General features: G+C 54.8%; 1 protein-coding gene across 1 annotated transcript; it reads right to left on the bottom strand.

Annotated features, from left to right (window-relative positions):
• Positions 1-489: 489 nt before the first annotated feature.
• CUNH11orf96 (chromosome unknown C11orf96 homolog) lies at positions 490-1,524 on the bottom strand. Its single transcript, XM_090267572.1, has one exon. The coding sequence runs from the start codon at positions 1,452-1,454 to the stop codon at positions 1,083-1,085; it is 372 nt and encodes a 123-aa protein (XP_090123698.1). The 5' UTR covers positions 1,455-1,524; the 3' UTR covers positions 490-1,082.
• Between the last annotated feature and the right edge of the window lie 18,629 nt (positions 1,525-20,153).

Here is a 20,153-nt window from a genome sequence, read left to right on the forward strand (position 1 = left end):
GGCACTCGCCTGAGTCGCTGCGCGACAGTGAGGGCGCACCAACTCTCACCCAGCTCGGGCGGGCTCCCACTGCCCAAATATCCCCGCCCGAGTCTCCCACTGCTGGCTCGGGCACCTTCCCACCCAGGAAAGGGCGCGGAGTGAATGGGGTCTTCTGCGGTGGGAAGGGGGCTATGACTCTGGCCCTAGCCTCCATCCTCACAGTGCCGACCCTGGCCTCGGCAGCGGTTTCAACTCCATCCTGAGCGCCGGGGATGGAGAACAGACCAGGGACGCGGGGGCGCTCTGGGCCAGGTGTGGATCCACTTGGGGCGGCGGGAGTGGACATGGGCATCAGGGGCGCGATCTCGTTCCAGTGACTGAAGCTTGTGGAGTTACCTCCACTCGGGGGTCCCTGTACTCCCATTCCAGTCACATCCATCTCCCACCTCCCCCAGTCTTGGAAGCCCGGGCCCCAAAGGTTCAAGAAGTCAAGAGCTTGGAGAAATGCACTGTGCAAATATACTGACTTTATTGTCTCCGTTCAGGAGCCTCACAGACAAATCCAGGTAAAAAGATCGTTAAATAAACGCCGTCGGCCGTCGCAATGCAAAAATAAATATCAATCCTCCGGCCGCAGCAGCAGCAGCTGCGCTGAGCCCCAAGTCCCATCCGCCGCGCCTAACAATTATAAAAGTGTTCAGCGAGAGTGTATTGGCGTGAGTGTGAACGAGTGTGCGCTGTGGGGCACGGTGGTGGAGCGGTGTGCAAAATCGGAGTTGCAAACCCTGGGACAAGGGCGTGGAGCGGCTCTCCAGGAAGCCCCGGCGACGCGGGCGCGCCTCCCCGCACACACTCACAGCGGAGTTCGTACTGGGCAGAGTTAAAAAATAAACATTTACAAGGGCAAAGAAAGCGGCCCCCTTCCTGGCGACCCCGGACCCAGGGCGAGCGCAGCGCGGGGCGCACCGACCAGTTCGCAGCCTGGCGGGAGTCCAGTGGCGCGAGGGGCGGCCGTCCCGGTGCTCGGGGGTCCCCTCGGCGCGGGCCCTGCCGAGGTTCGCACGCCAAGGCGTGCGAGTCCCCGCTGCTGGCGGCGCCTCTCACAGGGCTGAGTCGGAGTCGCTGGAGTCCAGGCTGTTCCTCAGTTTGCAACTGCTGAGTTGCTCCCTCTGCAGCGACAGGCTCTGCGTGCTGCGGCGCAGGCACTCCAGGCTCTGCAGGAACGACTTCCTGGCCTTCTCCTCCTCCATGGGAGACACCCCCTCCTCCTCCACCTCCTGGATCTCGTCGAAGGTCACCGGCTGCGTCTTGAAGCGGGACTGGCGCGGCCGCCGGAGCCGGCCCTTGCCCTTGGTCAGCTTGGCGGGCCGAACGGGCTGCGGGAACTCGTCGGCCAGGCACACGAAGTGCGGCATGACGGCTTGGTAGCTGGAGCAGATGCCCATCAGCTCGCTCGGCTTGGCGGCCGCCATGGCGCTGCCGGCGTCTTCGGGGCCGGGCGGCGGGGCGGCGGGGCTGTCCGGGGACGGCCGCTGCGCCGGGGCCCCCCGGGGGGCAGCAGCCTGGGGCTCGCCCGCTGGGGGATCCAAATCTGCTGTGGGGTGGCGGCGGCCCTCGCGGGCCCGGGTCGGCGCTCCTCGGGACGGCGGACGCGGGGCCCGTCTGGGGGGCGCGGGGCTCCGGGGTCGCTGCTCCGCTGCGATCCGAGGCGCTCGCCGCCGCTGCAGCCGCTGTCTGCCCCGCGGCGCCCGGCCCGCCGCTTATATAGCCCGCTCCTACCCACACGGCTGAGAGCTCGGATGACAGCGAATGCCATTTAAAGCGTGCGCGCCCCGCGCCCTTCCGCCTGACGTCGCCCCGCCGCGCTGGGAAAGTAACGGCCCTCTTCCCGGCGCCGCCCGCCCGCCACCAACCCCGCTCCGGAAGTCAGGCCCCGCGCGCGGGGGTTCGAGAGCATCCGAAGCCCTGGGAGCGCCCAGCTCGGTCAGGGCTTCCGGGAAGCAGGGGTCCTGGGATGTTACTCTCCGTTCTGGGCTCCCCAAGTCTGTAGGAACCGGGGTGGCCAAGGGGCGGGGCGCAGGCCCCCCTTCCCCCGCCCCCAATCTCATAAGCACACACTCAAGGCTCTGGTTATTGTGCCTCGGGTTTTGCGCCGCGCGCGATTGGCGCTGGCAGCTCCTGGCTGTCCTTACAGCGTGGGGGAACCAGGGTACCTGCTTCCGAGAACTGAGCTCGGAGGGAGGGCTGGGTTTCTCCTCTGGATGCTGGTCGTTCCCTCCCACCCCACCCCCCAACACACAGAGGTAAGCTCGAATACAAACACAACCGATTATTCCATTCTGGTTCTTCTTTTCCCTGTACGTCTTCTTTATGTCTGTCTCCTCATTACCCCACCCCGTCATGTCCCTCTGGCAGCCCCGTTCAAGCTCAGAAGAGTGACACTGGGATATGCCACTTACAACAACAACAGCTACCATCTGGAGAGGTGGACTCCGAGCCAGCCAGTGAGCTTTGTGTTACATATATTATCCTATTTAATCTTCCTGTGAGGTGTAACTGGTATTCTCCCAATTTTACATGCGGGAAAATGGAGAGGACACGGAACTGATGGGCAGGGTGGGGCCAGTTCCGGAGTCCGTGCTCTATATCCCCTTGGAAAGGTTGATACCCACCAGTGGCCTTGGGGCCTCTAAGAGCAGGTCCCCTGCTGGGTGTCTCAACTCCCAAGAGGAAATTGTGAGGTGCTGAGGGTCTGAGGTGCCACATGGAATACACCCTGCAGGCTCCCAGAAAGGGCCGCTGGGGAGGGAGGGAATCAATGGGATTCAGCCTCTGTTTCTTTCATAGCCATTCAACAAAGATTTATGGAGAATCTACTGCGTTCCAGCTCAGGAATGTCCCTGTCCTCGTGGAAGTTACATTCTTGTGGGGGGAGGGCACAGACAATAAACAAGGACCTGCGCTGCAGGTGATGTGATGGGGATGAAGACCAAGCGATGGCTGTGAGGAAGGGTAGTGAGGAAAGGTTTCTTGGAGTGCGTGATACTTAAGGTGACGCAACAATAACCCTACAAAGTGCTTAATTATGAGCCATGCTCTGAATTACTTTTCATGCATTAACTCATAACTACTGTGTCACACATACTTTTATCATTGCCATTTACAGAGAGGAAAACCAAGGCACAGAGAAGCTATTGTTAGCAACTTGCCCTGAGGTCACACAGCGAGTAACCAGCAGTGGGGAGGTTCAAACCCAGGCGTCTTGGCTCCTAAGCCCTCTTCTTATCCACTACACTGAACCCTTTGCCCTTTGGAGGACAAAGAAGGATCCAGTATATGCCCACGTGAGGGGAGAGTGTTTGGGGCAGAGGGAACCAACCCTAGTGCAAAGGCCTGAAGGCAGGAGTGCGCTCGGCTTATTCAGGAAAATCGAGAAAGCCTGTATGGCTAACACGGAGGGAGAGAGGCCTTGCCAGCCCTCTTAAGGAGACACATTTTATTCTAAGGGCAGTGACAAGGCAGTGGAGTTTTTAGCTGGGGAGCTGCACACTCCAGTTTATGTTTTTAAAAACTCCCTGTGGCTGCCCTGTGGAGAGCAGACTGGAAAGGGACCGGGAGGAAAGCAGGGAGTCTGCTGAGAAGATTGTTCCATGACTCCAGGTACGAAACTGAGAACCTGGGTTAGGGTGAAGGCAATGGAGGTGTAGGGAAATGGTCAAACTTGGGGTTCATCTGACGATAGAACTTAAAGGATTTGCCGATGGATTAGATTGGGGGTTGTAGAATCGAGGCTGACTTCTATGGATTCTGCCTTTGGAAGGGTTGGATGCTGGTGTCATTGATTGAGGGGGAATGCCGTGGGGAAGAAGAGGCTCGGAAGGGCAGAGCCACTGTGGAGTCTGCAGATGACCTATCAAAATCCACTGCCCACCAGGGGAAGGCCTGAAATGCTCATATCAGAACTAGATTATGGGAAAGAAAGATTAATTTCTGTGATCATAAGGCCACTGTATTTGGGGTTCCTTTTAACAGCAGCTTAGAAATATAGTCACGCGCCACGTTGCTTCATTGTGCAAACATCGCACAGTGCACTTGCACAGACCCAGAGGGTGTAGCCCAACTGCACACCCAGGCCACTGCCCCTGGGCTACATGCCTGCACAGCGCGTTACTGTACACAACAACACGAGACCAACCAAGCCCACGGGAGAAAATGATGCAATCAGGAGACGTGGTAAACACGAGATGTGGGAGGCTGCTGTCGGCCTAACACGCAACTGTTTCACAGCAAAGTTATTCTGTCAGGGAAAGAGTATACTAAATAATGATAAAAGCATAGTACGTACGGTAAATACAGAAACCAGTGACACCGCCGCTTATTACCACCGTGAAGCATCACGCATGGTGCGCAGGTGTACGTGCTATATTGTTCCCCGCGGGCAGCGCAGTAGGTTTGTTTACGCCACAAACATGCGAGGAATGCGCTGGGCTCTGCTGCCACTGTGGCTACCGCGTCCCTAGGTGACTGGGATTTTTCAGCTCCATGGTAATTTTACGGGTCCACTGTTGTACATGCGGTCCTTTGTTGACTGCAGTGTTATGGGCACAGGACAGCCCTCGAATACAGGAATTGGTACCAGGCATATGAAGCTGCTGTGTATAAAAACCCTAATTTATGTGGCATTGGCTTAGGTGGTGAGCAATACGGAAACGAATATCGCAGGATGGAAAGCTGGTGCCACTTATACTGTGAGCAAGCATTTATAAACACATGACCTGTGATGATTTGGAAGACAGACCACATGCTTACTGAGCCTGTAATTCTAGAAAAATGGCTGGGAGAGCCAAAACATTTGCATGTGTTGGCTGCTCTGTGATGCTTTTAGTAAGATATTACAAGAAAGAGATTGGCTAGTTTGCCAGAAGAAATGGACAGAAAAGAGAGTCCAGAAAACTCATGCCCTCGAGGTTGAAAAAGCCAGCTGGCTTTGTCCAAAGAGCAGGAGATCAGACTGTCACGATTCAGAGCCTGTCTCAAAGTGTGTCTGTTAGGCCAAGCACTAAGCCAAACAAAGGGATTGGATTTAGGGTGCTGTCTTGTCATTCAACTGAATTTTTTTAAACTATTCTAATTGCGGGTCTCTACTATATTGACTTAAAGTTGTCCTAACCAAGGGAAGTGTGTCCATCCAAACTGAGAGGTCAAGCAGGGCACCAGAACTCAGGGGACAGGTGAGGGATGGAGGTAGCAGTTTGGGAATCATGGAGGTGTAGCCCCCCGTCCAGACAGAGAAGAGCTGGGACCAGCCAACACTGGGAGAAGGTGAGCCAGCCAAGGACTCAGAGAATCAATATCCAACAGGGGAGCCTGTCATAACCCGAGAGAAAGGTGTTTCTAGAAGGAGGGAGATGACTGGAATGGGAGTCCAGGATGGGTCCTAGGTGGCTCTACCTGAAAGTACTGCGTGGCCTGGGGCAAGCCACTCATCTCTCCACACCACAGGGCTACAGCTCACATGTGACTTCCTGGGGCAGCCTTCCCTGGCCACACTCTTTTAGGTTGCCCCTCAGTCGTCCTGTCCCCCTTCCTTCCTCTCGTACCACAACCTAAAAGGCCTTCTTATTAGTCCGTCCCCATTGGTGGTGTCTGCCTTCCCCACTGGGCTGTCAGGATCAGGCTCTGCCTTTCCCCAGCAGCCCCGCATGGCGCCCAGCAGGGGTTCATGGTTCCTGTGGAGTGTTCCACCCCCACCCCAGGCCCGATCCTGCTCCCACAGCTCCGGGCTCCCCCAGAGCTTCCCTCCCAACACATACAGCTCCTCTGGACCCCGAACTCCCAAGCTGGGGGCTGGGATACCCTAGGCCACTCCTGTCACCTTCCCTGCCCCAATACCTGGTCCCACTGCTGACCAGTCCCATCGCGGCTTCCTCCCACTCAGGAAGTCTCACGCACGGGTAGCCCCAACACTAGCTGCCCTTTCACACTGTTCTGTACCCTCTGGAAGGAGTCAGCCGAGGGCTGCTGTTGGGTAGGAGAACCTGGACCCAGACTCTAACCCTGTGACTTTGAGCAGGTCATTCTCTCCGGGACTCTGTCTGCACCCGAGAGCATCAGTCATGCCCCTGGGAGTCAGTGAGCACTGTATGGAAAGCACCCAGCAGTGCCCGGCATGTCTTGAGCATGACATGTGCGTTCCTTCTGCTTCCATTTTCTCCTGCCAGAACCTATCCAGTGCCCAACGTGGTTGAGAAGAAGTCAGGGAAAGGTGCCAAGAAGCTCTTGCTGCAGAGGGCATTTGGGGCTTTGGGTGGCTTATCCTCTCTGCCTGACTCACAGTGTACGAGAGGAAGCCAGACAGAGCAACGCCTCAGGCACAGAACTTCAGGGGGACCTCTATGGGGTGTTACTGCCAGTGACCAAAGGTGGTACTAGGGGGCTTTAGGGAATATCAGCCTCTTTTAGTCGTCTCCCCCAAACACACACGCCTACCCTGCCCCAAAGGCTGCAGGATCAAGGCCGTCCCCTCTGTAGGGTTCATGGGGCAGGGGAGCCGGCAAAAACCACATGTGCGAGCAGGGATGGGCAGATCTGGGGGGGCATGGCCCAGTGGCCCGCCCAGGCATCATGGTTCCTGTTGACCTCTGGCCTTAATGAGTTCGCAGGGTAAATGCTGGGTTTTCCAGGACAGGCTAAGTGGCCTCTCTTGGCCACCCTGGGGCAGGAGGTGGCTATTAAAGGGGATGCAAGACAGTCCCTCTTCTCAGCAGGCCTGTATCCAGGGGACAACATAGGAGGGACGTAGAAATGTCATCTGTTGAATACCTACTATGTGTCTGGCCTGTGCCAACGGTGCTTGACACACGCCTCACCTAAATCACCCTCACGGCATCCTTTGAGGCAGACCCTAGTATTGCCCATCTCACTGTCCCTCCGCAGTGACAGGAACAGCACTGGACCAGAGAGAAGTCAGACTCTGTGGCTTTGAACCAGCTGCTTCCCATCTCTGAGCCCCCATTTCCCCATCTGTGAAGTAAGGAGGCCAGGCTCTGATTTACTGGGGGCCTCTCCAGCGCTAACATTGTGGAATGCTCAGGAGGATGTGGGGATGATGGGACCCATTCACAGCAAGTAGATGCTTCCTCTTGGGCCCGAGCATGGCGAGCAGCCCGGGCTGAGGCTGCGGGGGAGATCGACTCCATGGAGGGGCTGCTGGGGGAGCAGATGGGGCAGGAAGATGGCAGCAGACCAGGGGGCGCTAGTGCCTCCACCCCTCCACCATCCCCACCCACACTTTGGCTTTTGGGCAGAGCCTGGGTTTAAAAAAAGCAACTCCAGTTCTCCAGCTATTAGCAGGGCTTTGTTTCCAAGGGAGCCTGCGGTAGCCAGGCTGGGTCAGGGGCAGCAGGGATGCCCAGTCCGCACCGGGATGCAGACAGGCCGTGAGCCAGAGAGGCCGCAGAGCCAGGTGGGAAGAATCAGCCGGGCAGTGCATTCTCAGGTGCCCCCCTGCTTCCTAGGGGTGGTGGAGGGTGAGGCCCCTTCCTGTGGCTGCCCTGCCACCCTGGCACGGACCTACGGCTGGCTAGGTGCCCTGGTCAGCGAGCTGTCCCCTCCCACTCACCCAGAAGTCTCTCTGGAAGGCACCTAAGGCCCCCCAGTGCTGAAGAGGTAGTGGTTCTTCTAGATGCTGCCCTTCGAGTTCATAGGCACTTTAGGCGGATGTCGCCCAGCCACCACATGGGCGCACAGACAGGTGTGTGTGGGGTGGAATGAGAAGGTGAATGTGGCATAAGAGGTGGGGAACGACCATCAACAAATAGCGTCCATCGCAGGCAAGCGAAAGGGCCTTTCTGGGCGGTCCTGCCCTGGCCCCATCCGGACCTCCTGCTGGAGCCCACTCTGCCCCTCCGCGGGCCTTCCACACAAAGCCTGTGATTTCAGCATCCTACCAACTGCGTCTGCCTCACCCAGAATTAGCACTTCGTCTGGTACGATGGTGAGCACAAGTGTTTTGATAATTTTGCTGGAGGGTTGCCATGACAATCTCCAGCCAGCTCCAAGACGGGGTGTCAGTGCATGCACAGGAGGGAGAGAGACAGGAAGCAAGTCTGGGAGACTCAGAGAGGGGGAGACAGGGGAAGGGAGAGGATCCAGGGAGAACCCCAGTGACATTCCCCAGTCAGACCGTCAGCCCTCGCTGGCCCTACCCCGGTGGCCCCATTCATGCCACGATGAGCTCACTGTCTAATCTGGGCCTCACTGTAGGCTGTGTAATGGGACACCAGCTGCTGGCTGCCAGGACGGACCCACTGGGGAGGTATCCTGGCACCCTCCGCTCCCAGGACACCAGGCTGGAATCGGGGCAGGGAGATTCTCAGGGACTCAGGGGGAGCCGAGCCCAGGGAAACCTCCTCAGAATCATGCCCTGCCTGAGGGCCTGGCTATGCGGATGGGAATGATGGCAGCATATTTCCCCGCCAAGGCCTGCTTCCTGGCACAGCCCTGGCAGCTGGGGGTCTGTAGCTCCGTCCTCCCTGCCTGCTTTCTCGCAGGCCTGAGGGCCCCTCTCCTGGGAATACTGGTCTGAGAATCACTATGGATAAGGATAAAATCCTGCACAATCTGTGGTCCTAGAACTTTGCAAAGAAGTTTCCCCTCCGTGACTTCAGCAAAGCCATAATATCTCCGCTGTCTGTTGAGATGAGGATAGAAAGGCCCAGAGAGGGGAGGGAACTGGAGGAAGGTCACACAGCAAGCAGCAAGGCAGATGGAACCCAGTCCTGGACTCCACCCTGGTCACTGCCCTCGGGGAGGACAGGCTCTGTGCAAGGGGTCCATCTGTCACTATCCCTTCCTATATGGACAGGGAGACCAAGGCTCCGAGACATGCCTCAGCCTAGTAAACATAAAGCCAGAATTTGCAGCCTCAGATCCTGAGATGTTTCACTGCCTCTACAGAACCACGGGCCAGCCCCATGTATTCCATAAACTAGCCCCAGGGACTTGACTTATTTATGTCCCAATGTAAAGTGTCAGCCTCTGCCCTGGAAGAAGAGGCTTCTGGTTATTGGCAGAACAGAGCAGAGGGCAGGCAGCTCGAGCTGGCCAGGAACACAAGGGCAAGGTCAGAGGCTTGCCAAGTTCCAGCTGCAGCAGGCAGCCTGGTGGAGGGCCGCCCAGCCTGTACTGCTAGAGCTGTGTGGCCTTGGGCAAGTCATGGTGGTTGTCAAAGCCCCAATTTCTATAGCTATTGAGAACTAAAGGGCCCAGGAGCCCTGGGAGGGAGAAGCCGCAGTCCAGGTTCTGGGAAGCAGCTGCTCCAGAAGAGCAGTTCCTGACGAGGGAGGAGCCCCAAGCTCTCTCCAGCTTGGCTCAGATCTACCTTTCAATTACTTACCACCATTGAGGGGGGGGGGGGGTTGGACCAAAAAGAAAGTGCTGTGGGCTCTGAAGACAGCCCACAAAGATGACTTTCTAGCAGCCTTGGCCTTGGTGATGGGCAACGGCATGAGAATAAGCAAACAGCAGCCCCCAAACAGCCCACTCAAAGCCCCTGGTTCTGGCATTTGCTAGAAAGTTCTTCTCACTACCCTGTGATTCTGGAAGCTTGTGCCTGCCCCATCCTTCTCCCGGGGTGGTGGTTATAAGGATCAAACCAGGTGATTTATAAGAATATCCTGAAGCAAAGCCCTGTAGGAGGGTGAATTTTCAAATGGATTCCAATAAATGAGGGTTAAAAGATGCCACGTCGCATCATGTGTCTGCCCCTTGCCTCAAGATGGGACACACCAGCAGCCTTGGAAATAGCTACTGGCCCAGTTTGGGGGGTCCAGAGAGCATTTTCTCCCCAAAGCCTGCCTGTCTTCCTTCTCAGACTTGGCCTCAGGCTGCCCGGTAGACACAAGGGCCCTGCTGTGCCCCAGTTTCTTTGCCCATTTTGAACATGTTGAGGTAGGCGGGGTCCTAGGGCCCCCAACTTAAGGCAGCTAGCTTCTCTCTGCTGCTGTCTTGCCAGTCAGTAGCTGCCATTTCTCCAGTGGTTCCCTCACAGGGACAACAGCAAGATGGGATTTAATGGAGAATGACTACCTGGAGGATCTATGTCACGCCAGTCACCAATACATGGCACTTTGTACCTATCATTGTACCCTCTGAGACAGGTGTTGTTATCACTGAGCTTCAGTTGAGGCAGTAGGCTCAGAGATGTTAGGGAACTTTCCCAAGGCCACACGGCAGGAATTTGATCCCAGGCCCATCCGTCATCAAAGCTCTTCTCACCCATCAGCAGCTTCCACAATGGTACCTTCTGGTGCTGCCCAGGCAGGGGTTCAGTGGGAGGATGGACAGGGTGCAGAGTCTGGACTTTAACTGGAAACCAGGCTGCCCTTCCCAACTGCCTTTCCAGACAGAAAACTGGTGTCCCTAGCCCATGCACTGGTCAGGGTGTGGGGGGGGAGGGGAGTTTGGGTGTCAACCCAAACCCATGCCTTCTTCTGAGGTGGGGGCAGAAGTAGGCATGGGGGCCCTCCCCACTCACGATGCCGCAGCCTTTGAGGTGCAGCGGGCGGCCCCCGGACCGTGGCTGGGCCAGGGCCTCTCACCTGGAGCTGAACTGGGGCGGGAGTAGCAGCAACCTGACCACACCTTCAGCCAAGAGTCTCCGGTCGGAGACTGCACACCACCGTTTGCAGATACAAAGAGCAAATCCACAGGGTCTCAGCTGAGGAGGTGGTGGGGCCAGAGGAAATGGAGCAGAACTGCCGGCTGCCAGACCAGGAAGGGAAGGAACCTTCCAGGCGAGCTGGGCCAGTGTTTTCAGACCAAGGAATGTGACTTATTAGTGGGCCATTGAATCGGTTAGGGGACCCCGACTGGTATTTTTAAATGATGTACAACAACACAGAAAATATCAGAGTAAATGCATGGAAGAAAGTGTTACTTCATGAAGCTTTAGTTTTAGTTAAATGTATGTATGTAAACTTTTTTGTTTGTTTGTTTGTTTTTACTGTGGGTTGTGGTCAATAAAGCTACAACATGAAGTTGGTTCAACCCCTGCATTTTGGAGATGGGAAAACTAGGGCCAGTGCCAGGGAAAGGCTTTGCTCAGGGGCCACAGGCAAGATGAGAACCCAGATGGGCTCCTGATGCTGGGACCCGACTTGCCTCAGCACCCCTGGCTGCCTTCCTTCCAGAGACCCGATTTCTTACTTATGTTTTCATCTTAGACGCCATCAGCCTGGCCATCCTATTTGCTGTTCCCAGGCTACAGTGGGAAGAACCCAGTGCTTCATATGGGGCGGGGGGCAATGGGATGGTGACAGAACAGTCTCAGGTCCCCTTCTTCTTGGGTCTTCTGCTTCTGGCTCTTTCCCTGCCCCTACCCCTCTGTGGGAACACCCCATAATCGGCCCCTTTCACACTCCCTCCTGGCTACCTCCTCAATAGTCCTATGCAGCTGCCATTTCCCAGGCTCTCTTGGCCATGGGGCTGCACCCTCTCTCCCCCAAGGCCTTGTCCTTGACCCGTCTACACACAAGTCACCCCATCTCTGATGCAGTGAGATCTGCCCAGAGCCCCTCATGAGCCCCGCCCCCGCCCCCCAGGTGGGAGGACTTCCCTTCACATCTCTCTACACACCATTTGATAATAATAGCTACAGTACTAAGACAGACAGACATGGTCACACTCAGTTCTTATAATAACTCTGGAATTTTCCTCAGGCCAAGAAATTTGCCAAAGGCCCCGCGACAGTCAGTGGAGGAGCCTGTTCTAGACCCAGGTCTATAAAGCACCAAAAGTCACTCCTCAGCACTACCGTGCCTGGCTGATTCCTGGCAGCCCTTCCTCCAAAGCATCCTGGTTGGGGGTGGGGGGTGGCAGGATGGGAAGGGGGCAAGCATCTCCTACTTTAAGTTGCAATAAGGAAAGGCACACTCCAACCCCAGGAGGGAAGAATATAGGAAAGACAGCACCCTCCCTCATCCCTTTCCCAGGAGAGGAGGACTAACTTCTCTGATAATGAAGGCCAAGAGAAGGAGCTGGGTTGTGGGGTGGGGAATCCCTCTCCTGCCCACTTTCAGATCTGCCTTTCCGCAGAGTGTGTGCTCGCTGCTCAGCTCCCAAGTTCCCCACGGGGGAGGGACCACCTGGGAAGGGCCACTGTCCACCTGCTGGAGAGGCTAGGGGCCGCCTCCTCCGCTCCCCACTGGCAGGCTCAGTGGGCCTGCAGCGAGGCTCCTGGCAGCTGGCAGGGACAGGGCCTGCCATGTTGTTTCCTTGAACAGGGTGTGAGCGAGTGTCAAGAAGCCTGACTATGGTCATGGATATAAGCCAAGGTCTCTCATCCAGCTTTGTCAGTAACACCACTGATGTTTTGACCTCATAGCTGAGTCTGGTGTTTGTTTATCTTTTGCTTCAGCACTTATGGGAAGAAAGGGTGTTACAAGCACCAGGAAACCCAAGCCTCATACACAGGTACCTCTGCTTGGGCTCCTCTCATGGTCTCCCACAGGTCTTCTCACCTCCAGTCCCATCCCCTCACTCCCTCCTAATAAATACATTTTCCTAATAGTCGCCTTCTCAACTCTCAGTGCTCCCTACAAGCAGAGCCCTCTGCCTGAGACGCCTCCAGGGCCTGATCTGGGTCCGACTTCCTCACTGTCTTTCCTCCAGCTCAACACCCCTACACAAGCCCTGAACACAAGCCACCTAGGGCCCCTACTGTTCATTAGCCTTCGGTATGTCACTATGCAAGAGCCTCCTCCCCATGCTCCAAGTGCCTCCTCCACCATGCAGCCTTCCCTGACTACCAACCTAAATTATATCTCATGCTCCTCCAACTCCTGTGGCAGTCATTGGCAGGACCCCTCATTTCACATTCACTTTGTTATTGAGGTTTTTCGAATGTGTCTTGTTTTCTCAACAAAGGACACAAAAATATAACAACAATGCTAATGCTGGCTAAGATGTACAGAGTGCTTGTTTACTCTGTGCAAGGCACGGGATAGCTTCTCCTTCAAGGAAAGGAGCTTTGTAGAATACTGAGTGCAGGGCCTGCCACATTACTGGTGCCCAAAGCATGGCATGAGTTTTTCAGATGTGCTCAAACACTGTTGGTAGGAGAATAAGTTGGCACAACCTTTCTGGAAAGCCATTTACATTATGAATTCAGGGCCTTAAATAATATGCATAGCCTTCCGAATCTGGGCCAGGACCCCACTTTTAGAAATGTTTTCTAAGAAAACATCTATTAAGATGTGTACAAAGGTTTAGATATAGGACCAGAGGTGCTTCCGTTTCTTCAATTGTGAAGATAGTACCTAGTCCATGGACTGCTGTGAGGATTAATAAACCATGAATTAATACATGTAAAGCACTTAAGACAGTGCCTGGCACCATATTCAGATTCCATAAAAATGTTACTTCTTTTTAAAATATATATATTTATTTATCTATTTATTTTAGAGAGTAGGGAAGGGAGGGAGAAAGAGGGGAGAGAAACATCAATGCTGAGAAACATCGATCAGTTGCTTCAACACATACCCCGACTGGGTATCGAACCCAAAACCCAGGCATGTGCCCTGAATCGAACCAGCGACCTCTTGCTTAGCAGGATGACACTCAACCCACTGAACCATCCTGTCAGGACTGTTACTTCTTTTTACTATTTAAGTTGAGGTCGGAATGAGGCCAAGTTCGGGGCTCTCAGCTATGACACCACCCTGCCTCCCACCATCCACTCTCAGGATTTCCAAAACCAACAGAACGGTTACTAATAACAAAAACAACAGCAACATCAACAGTGGTCGAAAGATCCAACACAAGGGGACTGGCTACGTAAGGACATGTACACTATGCAGCCACTCAAAACCACATTATGGTACGATAATTAATGCTCCCGCACCAATGTACAAAGTAAATAGAAAAAGGCTACAAGAGGATGAGTCTGCAGTGTGAAGTTCCTTTCTTTCAGATATACAAACGTTTAGAAAAAAAGAAGAAAAAAAAAAAACACTGCAAATGGTAAAGAGTTGTCATCTCCCAGTTATAAAGTTACAAATGACTTTCTGTTTTCTTTTTATCTTTCTTTTTAACTTCTTGCAAAGGGCACATAACTCCTTTTGTAGCTAGTAATAAAAATGAATTTTGAGAAAGAAAAGTAAAAGCCACGCTCGTTTACTTCTATCTGTAAATGCAGGGATCGTGTCCTTCTTTCAAATGTCCCCCACGGCATCTAACACACAATCTCTGGGCACAAAAGCCCTGTTCTCGAACGGAATTCCAGCCTGGCTATCTTGTTTAATCTTCCAGGCCAAGGCATTCTGTACAGATTTAGAAGCGGCCTGCAAGGACAAGAAAACAATATGACCAGCAGGGATATGTCTCAGCCTGGCTGGTGACCCACTCGCTGGGAGACGTCAAGAACTGACCTGAGGGGTAGGAGGAGGTGGCATCAGGCCAGGGCGGTGCATTAGGAGACCAATTACCTGGGGAGCATGTGGTGGGGCAGCCAAGAGAGAGCTGAGCCTCGATGCGAAGCCACTTTGGCATCTGGGAGCTCTCTTTGGCTTGTTTTAAAGAACTTCCCAGGAGACGCTTAAGTGCAGCTGGATGTTAATATGATCAGCCTCACTCGCGAACGAACGATTTTCATTTTGCCCAAACCCTCTGGGCCTACGCTTGCTAAACATAACAGAGGCACAGGCACCAGGAGAGCCTGCCAAGGGGAAGGGCAGGGTCGCAGGGCCATCGGTCAGCCACAGAGGGACCAACCACCCAGCCAGCATGAGCATTAGGGTCAGGGGTAGCGGGGCATGTAGAACGTTCCACTTAAAACAATTACACTACTAAGCGCATTACCAGCAGGCTCAGGGCAGTCCTGCTCTCGACCCTCACAGACCTCAGAGGGGTGGCTGCTTCTGTGTCCGCTTCGCAGCTGCGGAAACTGAGGTTTGGGGGCCGACTGACTGCTCCCAGGTGGCTCAGCGAGGAAGGGCAGAGTGGGGGCAGAGCCCAGGTCTGCCTGACTCAAGCTGAGGCTCTTCCCACGAGGGCTCTGGCAGGGCTTCTGACAGCTGTGGGGGCTGGGCAGGGACAGGGGTGTCACAGCTGCTCCCTAACTTCACCCTTGCAGGCAGCACTGTGACTGTAAGAGGGGCCTGTCCCCCGATCCCCGGGCGAAGGTTAACCTGGGCCAGGCTGGCCTGCAGATGTCCACATTGCCCGGCTGCCTCCCGCCCCCACAGCGCAGAGCTGGGCTGGCTCTGTTTTGGGCAGGAGGCTGCTACCTCAGGCTGCAGCAGGGATCTCTGCCACGTATCGAACGGCAGGAAGACTGTCAATACCACTCCTTGGAGGGCGGCCCCAACAGGCACTGTGACTTTATGGGGCTGTCTGTGCCCATATCCCCTCTTGTCACCAGGTTCTGCTGGGGGCCGCAGAGGAGGTCACAGAGCCTCACAGGGGCTAGCACCTAATTTGGGTCTTCATGCTGGTTCTGCCTCATCCCCTCAGGTGGGCCCTTAACCCTTCTGGCCCTCAGCTTTCTCTGCTGTCCAACAGCAAGGCTAGTCCCTCACCTACACCCTGATGGGGCTTTGGGGTGACACAGGGCAAGGGGGAGGGCCCTGGGAGGAAAGCCACACATTCAGACTCCTCCCCCAACCCTGGATTTTCACCTCCGGGCTAGCTGTCTTCCTCTCCCCTTCACCCTGGGTGAATAAAGGCTAAGAGTTAATGTCAGATTGTGGGGCGAGGGGTGGGGGGTTGTAGGGAAGAAGCGGGTGGCTAATCCCTTGATACATTTTCAGAGGAAACATTCCAGAAAAGTTTTCTCTAACCAATGAGGCATAAGGGAGACACTTCATGGGGCTCCTCTCCTCTCTCTGACTCTCCTGCCTGGGTGGTCCCCACAGCTTGAACCCTGGGCCAGAGTTTGGGATGCCCCCCATGGTGTCCTTCATCCACCCATCCCACCAAGATTCTCTACAAAGGGAGGTTACAGCCCCCAGCTAGAGTCGCTTTCAGGTGGGGTGCATTCCCTTCTTAGATGGTCTCAGCCCCACCCATTCTCCAAGTACTGAGAAGGGGGGCAGAGGCTCGGACTCAGCCATCTGAGGGCCTGCAGAGAGGCCTGGGGAGCGCCTTCCTCTTTTAGGCTCTTGGAAGGACCAGGCCCGCGGCCCTCCTGTCTCCCCCACTAACTGCAGCAGGAAAGGTTTGGGCCAGATCCAGCAGTGAAGCATCTGGGTCATCACCGGCCCTGCGCCGCAGGTGCCTGTCCCCGTGTGCTCCCCGTGCCCTTCCTGCCGTGGGCGGATAATTGCAACAGGGCCACTTGGCCCTCGGCCCTGAGAGCCCGTGCCAGCCCACCCCTTCCTCTAGCGTCCTCCCCACTGAGAGAAGCTTCCAGGCTCCCAGGCAAGGACCGGAGTCGCCTCTGTTGCTTCCCTCCCAGCAAAGGAGCCAAGAAAACAGTCCTTTCATCCCCAGAGACTCCGGCTGCTGCCGTCCCCGAGGCCTGGGCCAGGGCTGGAGGAGGCCGAGAGACCACAGAACGCCTGCTGCCGAGTAACCACGCGGGACTTGCCCAGGACACCCGATCTCAGGATCCGATCAATCCTCTAGGAACCTCAGTGTCATCATGTTAGAAAACAAAACACAACACAACCGACTGCCTCCTAGGGCCCCTTTAGGAACAAACCAAACTACAGACGGACAGGCCCAGCAGGTCCTGGCTCTCACCTTCCCTTCCCTCTCAGCAGCTTAGAATTTGCGTCCAGAGTTAAAAGCCAGCTGGGTGAGAGGCCAGGATCCTGCCTGAGCACATCCACACTCCTGGCGGCCACATGAGAACAGGGACGTTCCCCGGAGTCCAGGGAATGTGATGTCACATTACCATGATGGCGTGGGGGTGATAGCACAGAAGTACGGGCAATGATGATGCTCTCACACACACCGTGGTCCACTCCAAGTTTACTCATTTGACAAAATAATCTTCTGGGTAATCCTGGCTACAAAGGTCCTGCATGATTTACTCCGTTTTCCTACACGGCTCTTAGGTGCAGCCCCCGGGCCCAGCTTGGGTGATCCACAGCAGGAAAAGGCACCATTAGTCTGTGTTCCACTCTAATAAATAAACACCACAGTCATCTCCCTGTTGACCCCCAGACACAGACATCATTGTATCTAAGAAGAAATTCCAGCAGCACAAAACTGACAGGGGCCTCATGTGGGAGTTCCCTCCGAAGAGCAAATGGGGAGGGGAGAGGGGTGCCGCTGTAGACTAGGTCCCTCTGAGCAGAGCATGTGGGTGGACCCAGGTATGATTTAAACAGAATGCATCACTATGGGAACAACTGGCTTTTTCAAAGGCATTGTTAAGAAAAATTATGAGGAATTCAAGTTCAACACTACAAGTGTTTATGACCAGGGACGGTGAAGTGGGTCTTAGATATTCTGCCACCAAGTAAAGGCTGCCAGACCTCGAGGAAGACATGCTCCCGGCAGGTCAGGGCCCTTGTGTGCTGGCCTGCCCAAGCCCTCCAGCTGCAGCTTTCTGCTCATCGCGGTGCCCACCTAACTCTTTTGGGGTTGCCCCAACACATTCAAGAGAAGGTGCTACTCACAGACCAGATCCAGGTCCACCTGCCATGCACTAGGGCAGGGTCACTTCAGCCATGGAGGCAGCAGGGAGTGAGTGCCACCAGGAAAGGGCAGGTTTAGGACTGTGACCCAAACTTACTGGGAATCACCAATGCCACCTGAGTTAGCAGTCCAGCAGACAATGTGGAACCTAACGTCCACACGGGGACATAGTCTTATGCTAGGTGCACAGGGCCCCGACCTGTGCTCTGAGGCAAGTTGCTGGTGTGCAACCTGAGCCGGCCTTCTGCTCTGTCTGCTGACGGGTGGTGCGCAGCATCGTGGAGAGCCCTGATACTGAGGTGGGCATCATTCCCAGTCCCGCAGTGTACTCGCAGGTAAGAACGAAGGGAGGAAGGGACTCCTCATCCACCTCTGAGAGGTTCTTATATGTGGTCAAGAAGCACTGTTGAGTCGTTTGCCAGGAAAGTGAGATGGAAACTTGTCTTAACTCTCCAGAAACTGGATTCTGTCCTGCTCCCCACTCCCACCCCCACCCCCCATGAGCTTCCCAGGCAAAATGGCCAATTTAGCAGCATGGTTTCTGACTGGAAGACGCTAAGTTGAATAGGAGAGACACTGCACAGATGCCTGCCCTGACGCACAGGAAAGCCCGCGAACAAACAAGGTGCCGGGTGCTGAGCTCTGCCAGCAGGTACTAGGTGCGTGGCTGGGTCACCAGCACTGCAGGAGCAAGCCCCGCGGCTCAAGGTCCCGGGGACGCTGAGTAGACCGCTCTGCCTAAATTCACTGTCGCAGAGGAAAAGCACAGTGTCCTTTGAACTCTGGTTCTGCCATTTATAAACTCCGTTACATTTCTCAAGCTCTTGGAGACTCAGATGCCTGGTTGGTCTCTACAAGGGAAACAGTACCTTTCTTGTAGGGCTGTGGGGAAGATTAGGGACTATGTATAAAAAGCACACAGGACAGTGTGTGGCAGGTCATTAAAGTTCAAAAACAGGGCAGCGGAAAAACGAAAGCTGTTTTTCCCCTCATGTTATAGTCATCGTATTTGCTTCCTCTGCTTTACAAGGAATGTTGGTGAAACAGCTTCACCCCTAATTCCTAGTTGAGATCTAGCACCCACGAGCCCCAGCAGCAGGTGGGTACCATCACTGTCACCGTCACCATCACCAAGCACGCTGCCCTTCCCCAGGCCTGCAGTTCTTATCTAGCCCTAAACCCCGTGCAATTCCTCTGTGCAAGTATCTACTTCTCATTTCAGAAGGGACGTTATCTTACTGGTGGGAAAACGGCAGTCCTGGCATTTGACAGCAAGAAACAAAACCTAACTGCTCTCCGAGGAAGGGGCCCGGGTGGCGGTCCACGCTGCCTGCTGTCGGGCAGACATTTGTTTCCCTGACAGACGTGGCCGTGATGAGTGAAGAGAATGAAATCTGCAGCTGACGCACGGAGGTCAGGACCCTACATTAGGAGCGATGCTGTAAGACTTGGAACCATCTTTCCTGTCTGGGAATGGAAGAGGAATTTCCCTGGGTCATTCGGCCAGCTCGTAACCAAAGCTGGCTGTACCAGCCTGGCCAGGCTTTGTGTGTTTTAGCAGAAAAGCTAGAAAGTCACTAGAGGTTTTATTTTTATGGTGATTTGTACCTCCCTCACAGGAAGGCTTAGTATGATGCTCAGGTTTTATAAAGCACGGAGGATTTCTTAGAGAAAGGAGCTGTACACATGTAACGACATTAAAAAGATAAAAAGATGGAGGGGCTCCAATGCAAGAAGCCAGAGAGCTTGCTGGCGAGCTTGTCAGAGAGCAGAGCCTGGCGAGGCACGGCATTACATCTGGGTTCCGGGGAAGAGCCTGCCTGGTCTCTGGCACTTTTCCATGACCATGGGATCATCAATCTTACAGCACAGAATGGAAACAAGAGCAAAAGCAAGAAGGCTCTGTAAACGCTCCCCACAGGCAGCTAGGGAAACTCGAACTCCTTGCCCTATTTTCATCCATTTTCTTTCTCTCACGTTTCTCTTATCTTGGTTTGGAATTAATCTGGCACACTGCCCCTAGGCCAAGAGGTCAAGACAACACGTGCTTTTATGATGCAATAAGGGGCAGCCACTTTGTTCTGTTTTGGAAAACTGGGTGACATCATGGACTCACCCTTGGATATAGGGAACGTGCGTCTAGAACACTGACTCAAGAGGAAGCCTGAGTCACAGGCTGCTGAAATCTCGAGTGCGGAGAACCGTTAGATAACTGGGTCCACTCCCTGCAGAACTGCTCTGGCCTCTAGCTGGTCTGGGTTTAAATGACTCTAGTAATTCTCTAGGGGAAACCAATTTCTGTGGAACAGCTGTCACTAGCAGGACATTTGCTGCTCCTGAGCCTGAATTTCTCATGACATCAGTCAAGTATTCCTCCCTTTGAGGGGACAGTCTTCCCTTGTGTTACAAGTAGGTCTAGGTGGCAGCTAGAAGATGGTCAGCCTAGAGAACACAGCCTTCGCTCTTTATTCCCAGGCCTGTAACCTGTCTGGTGTCCTGGGAAGACTGACAGGCAGGGAGAGCCA

This window comes from Furipterus horrens, unplaced genomic scaffold (genome assembly GCF_987537825.1).
Source record: "Furipterus horrens unplaced genomic scaffold, mFurHor1.1.pri manual_scaffold_2, whole genome shotgun sequence".
Lineage (NCBI taxonomy): Eukaryota > Metazoa > Chordata > Mammalia > Chiroptera > Furipteridae > Furipterus > Furipterus horrens.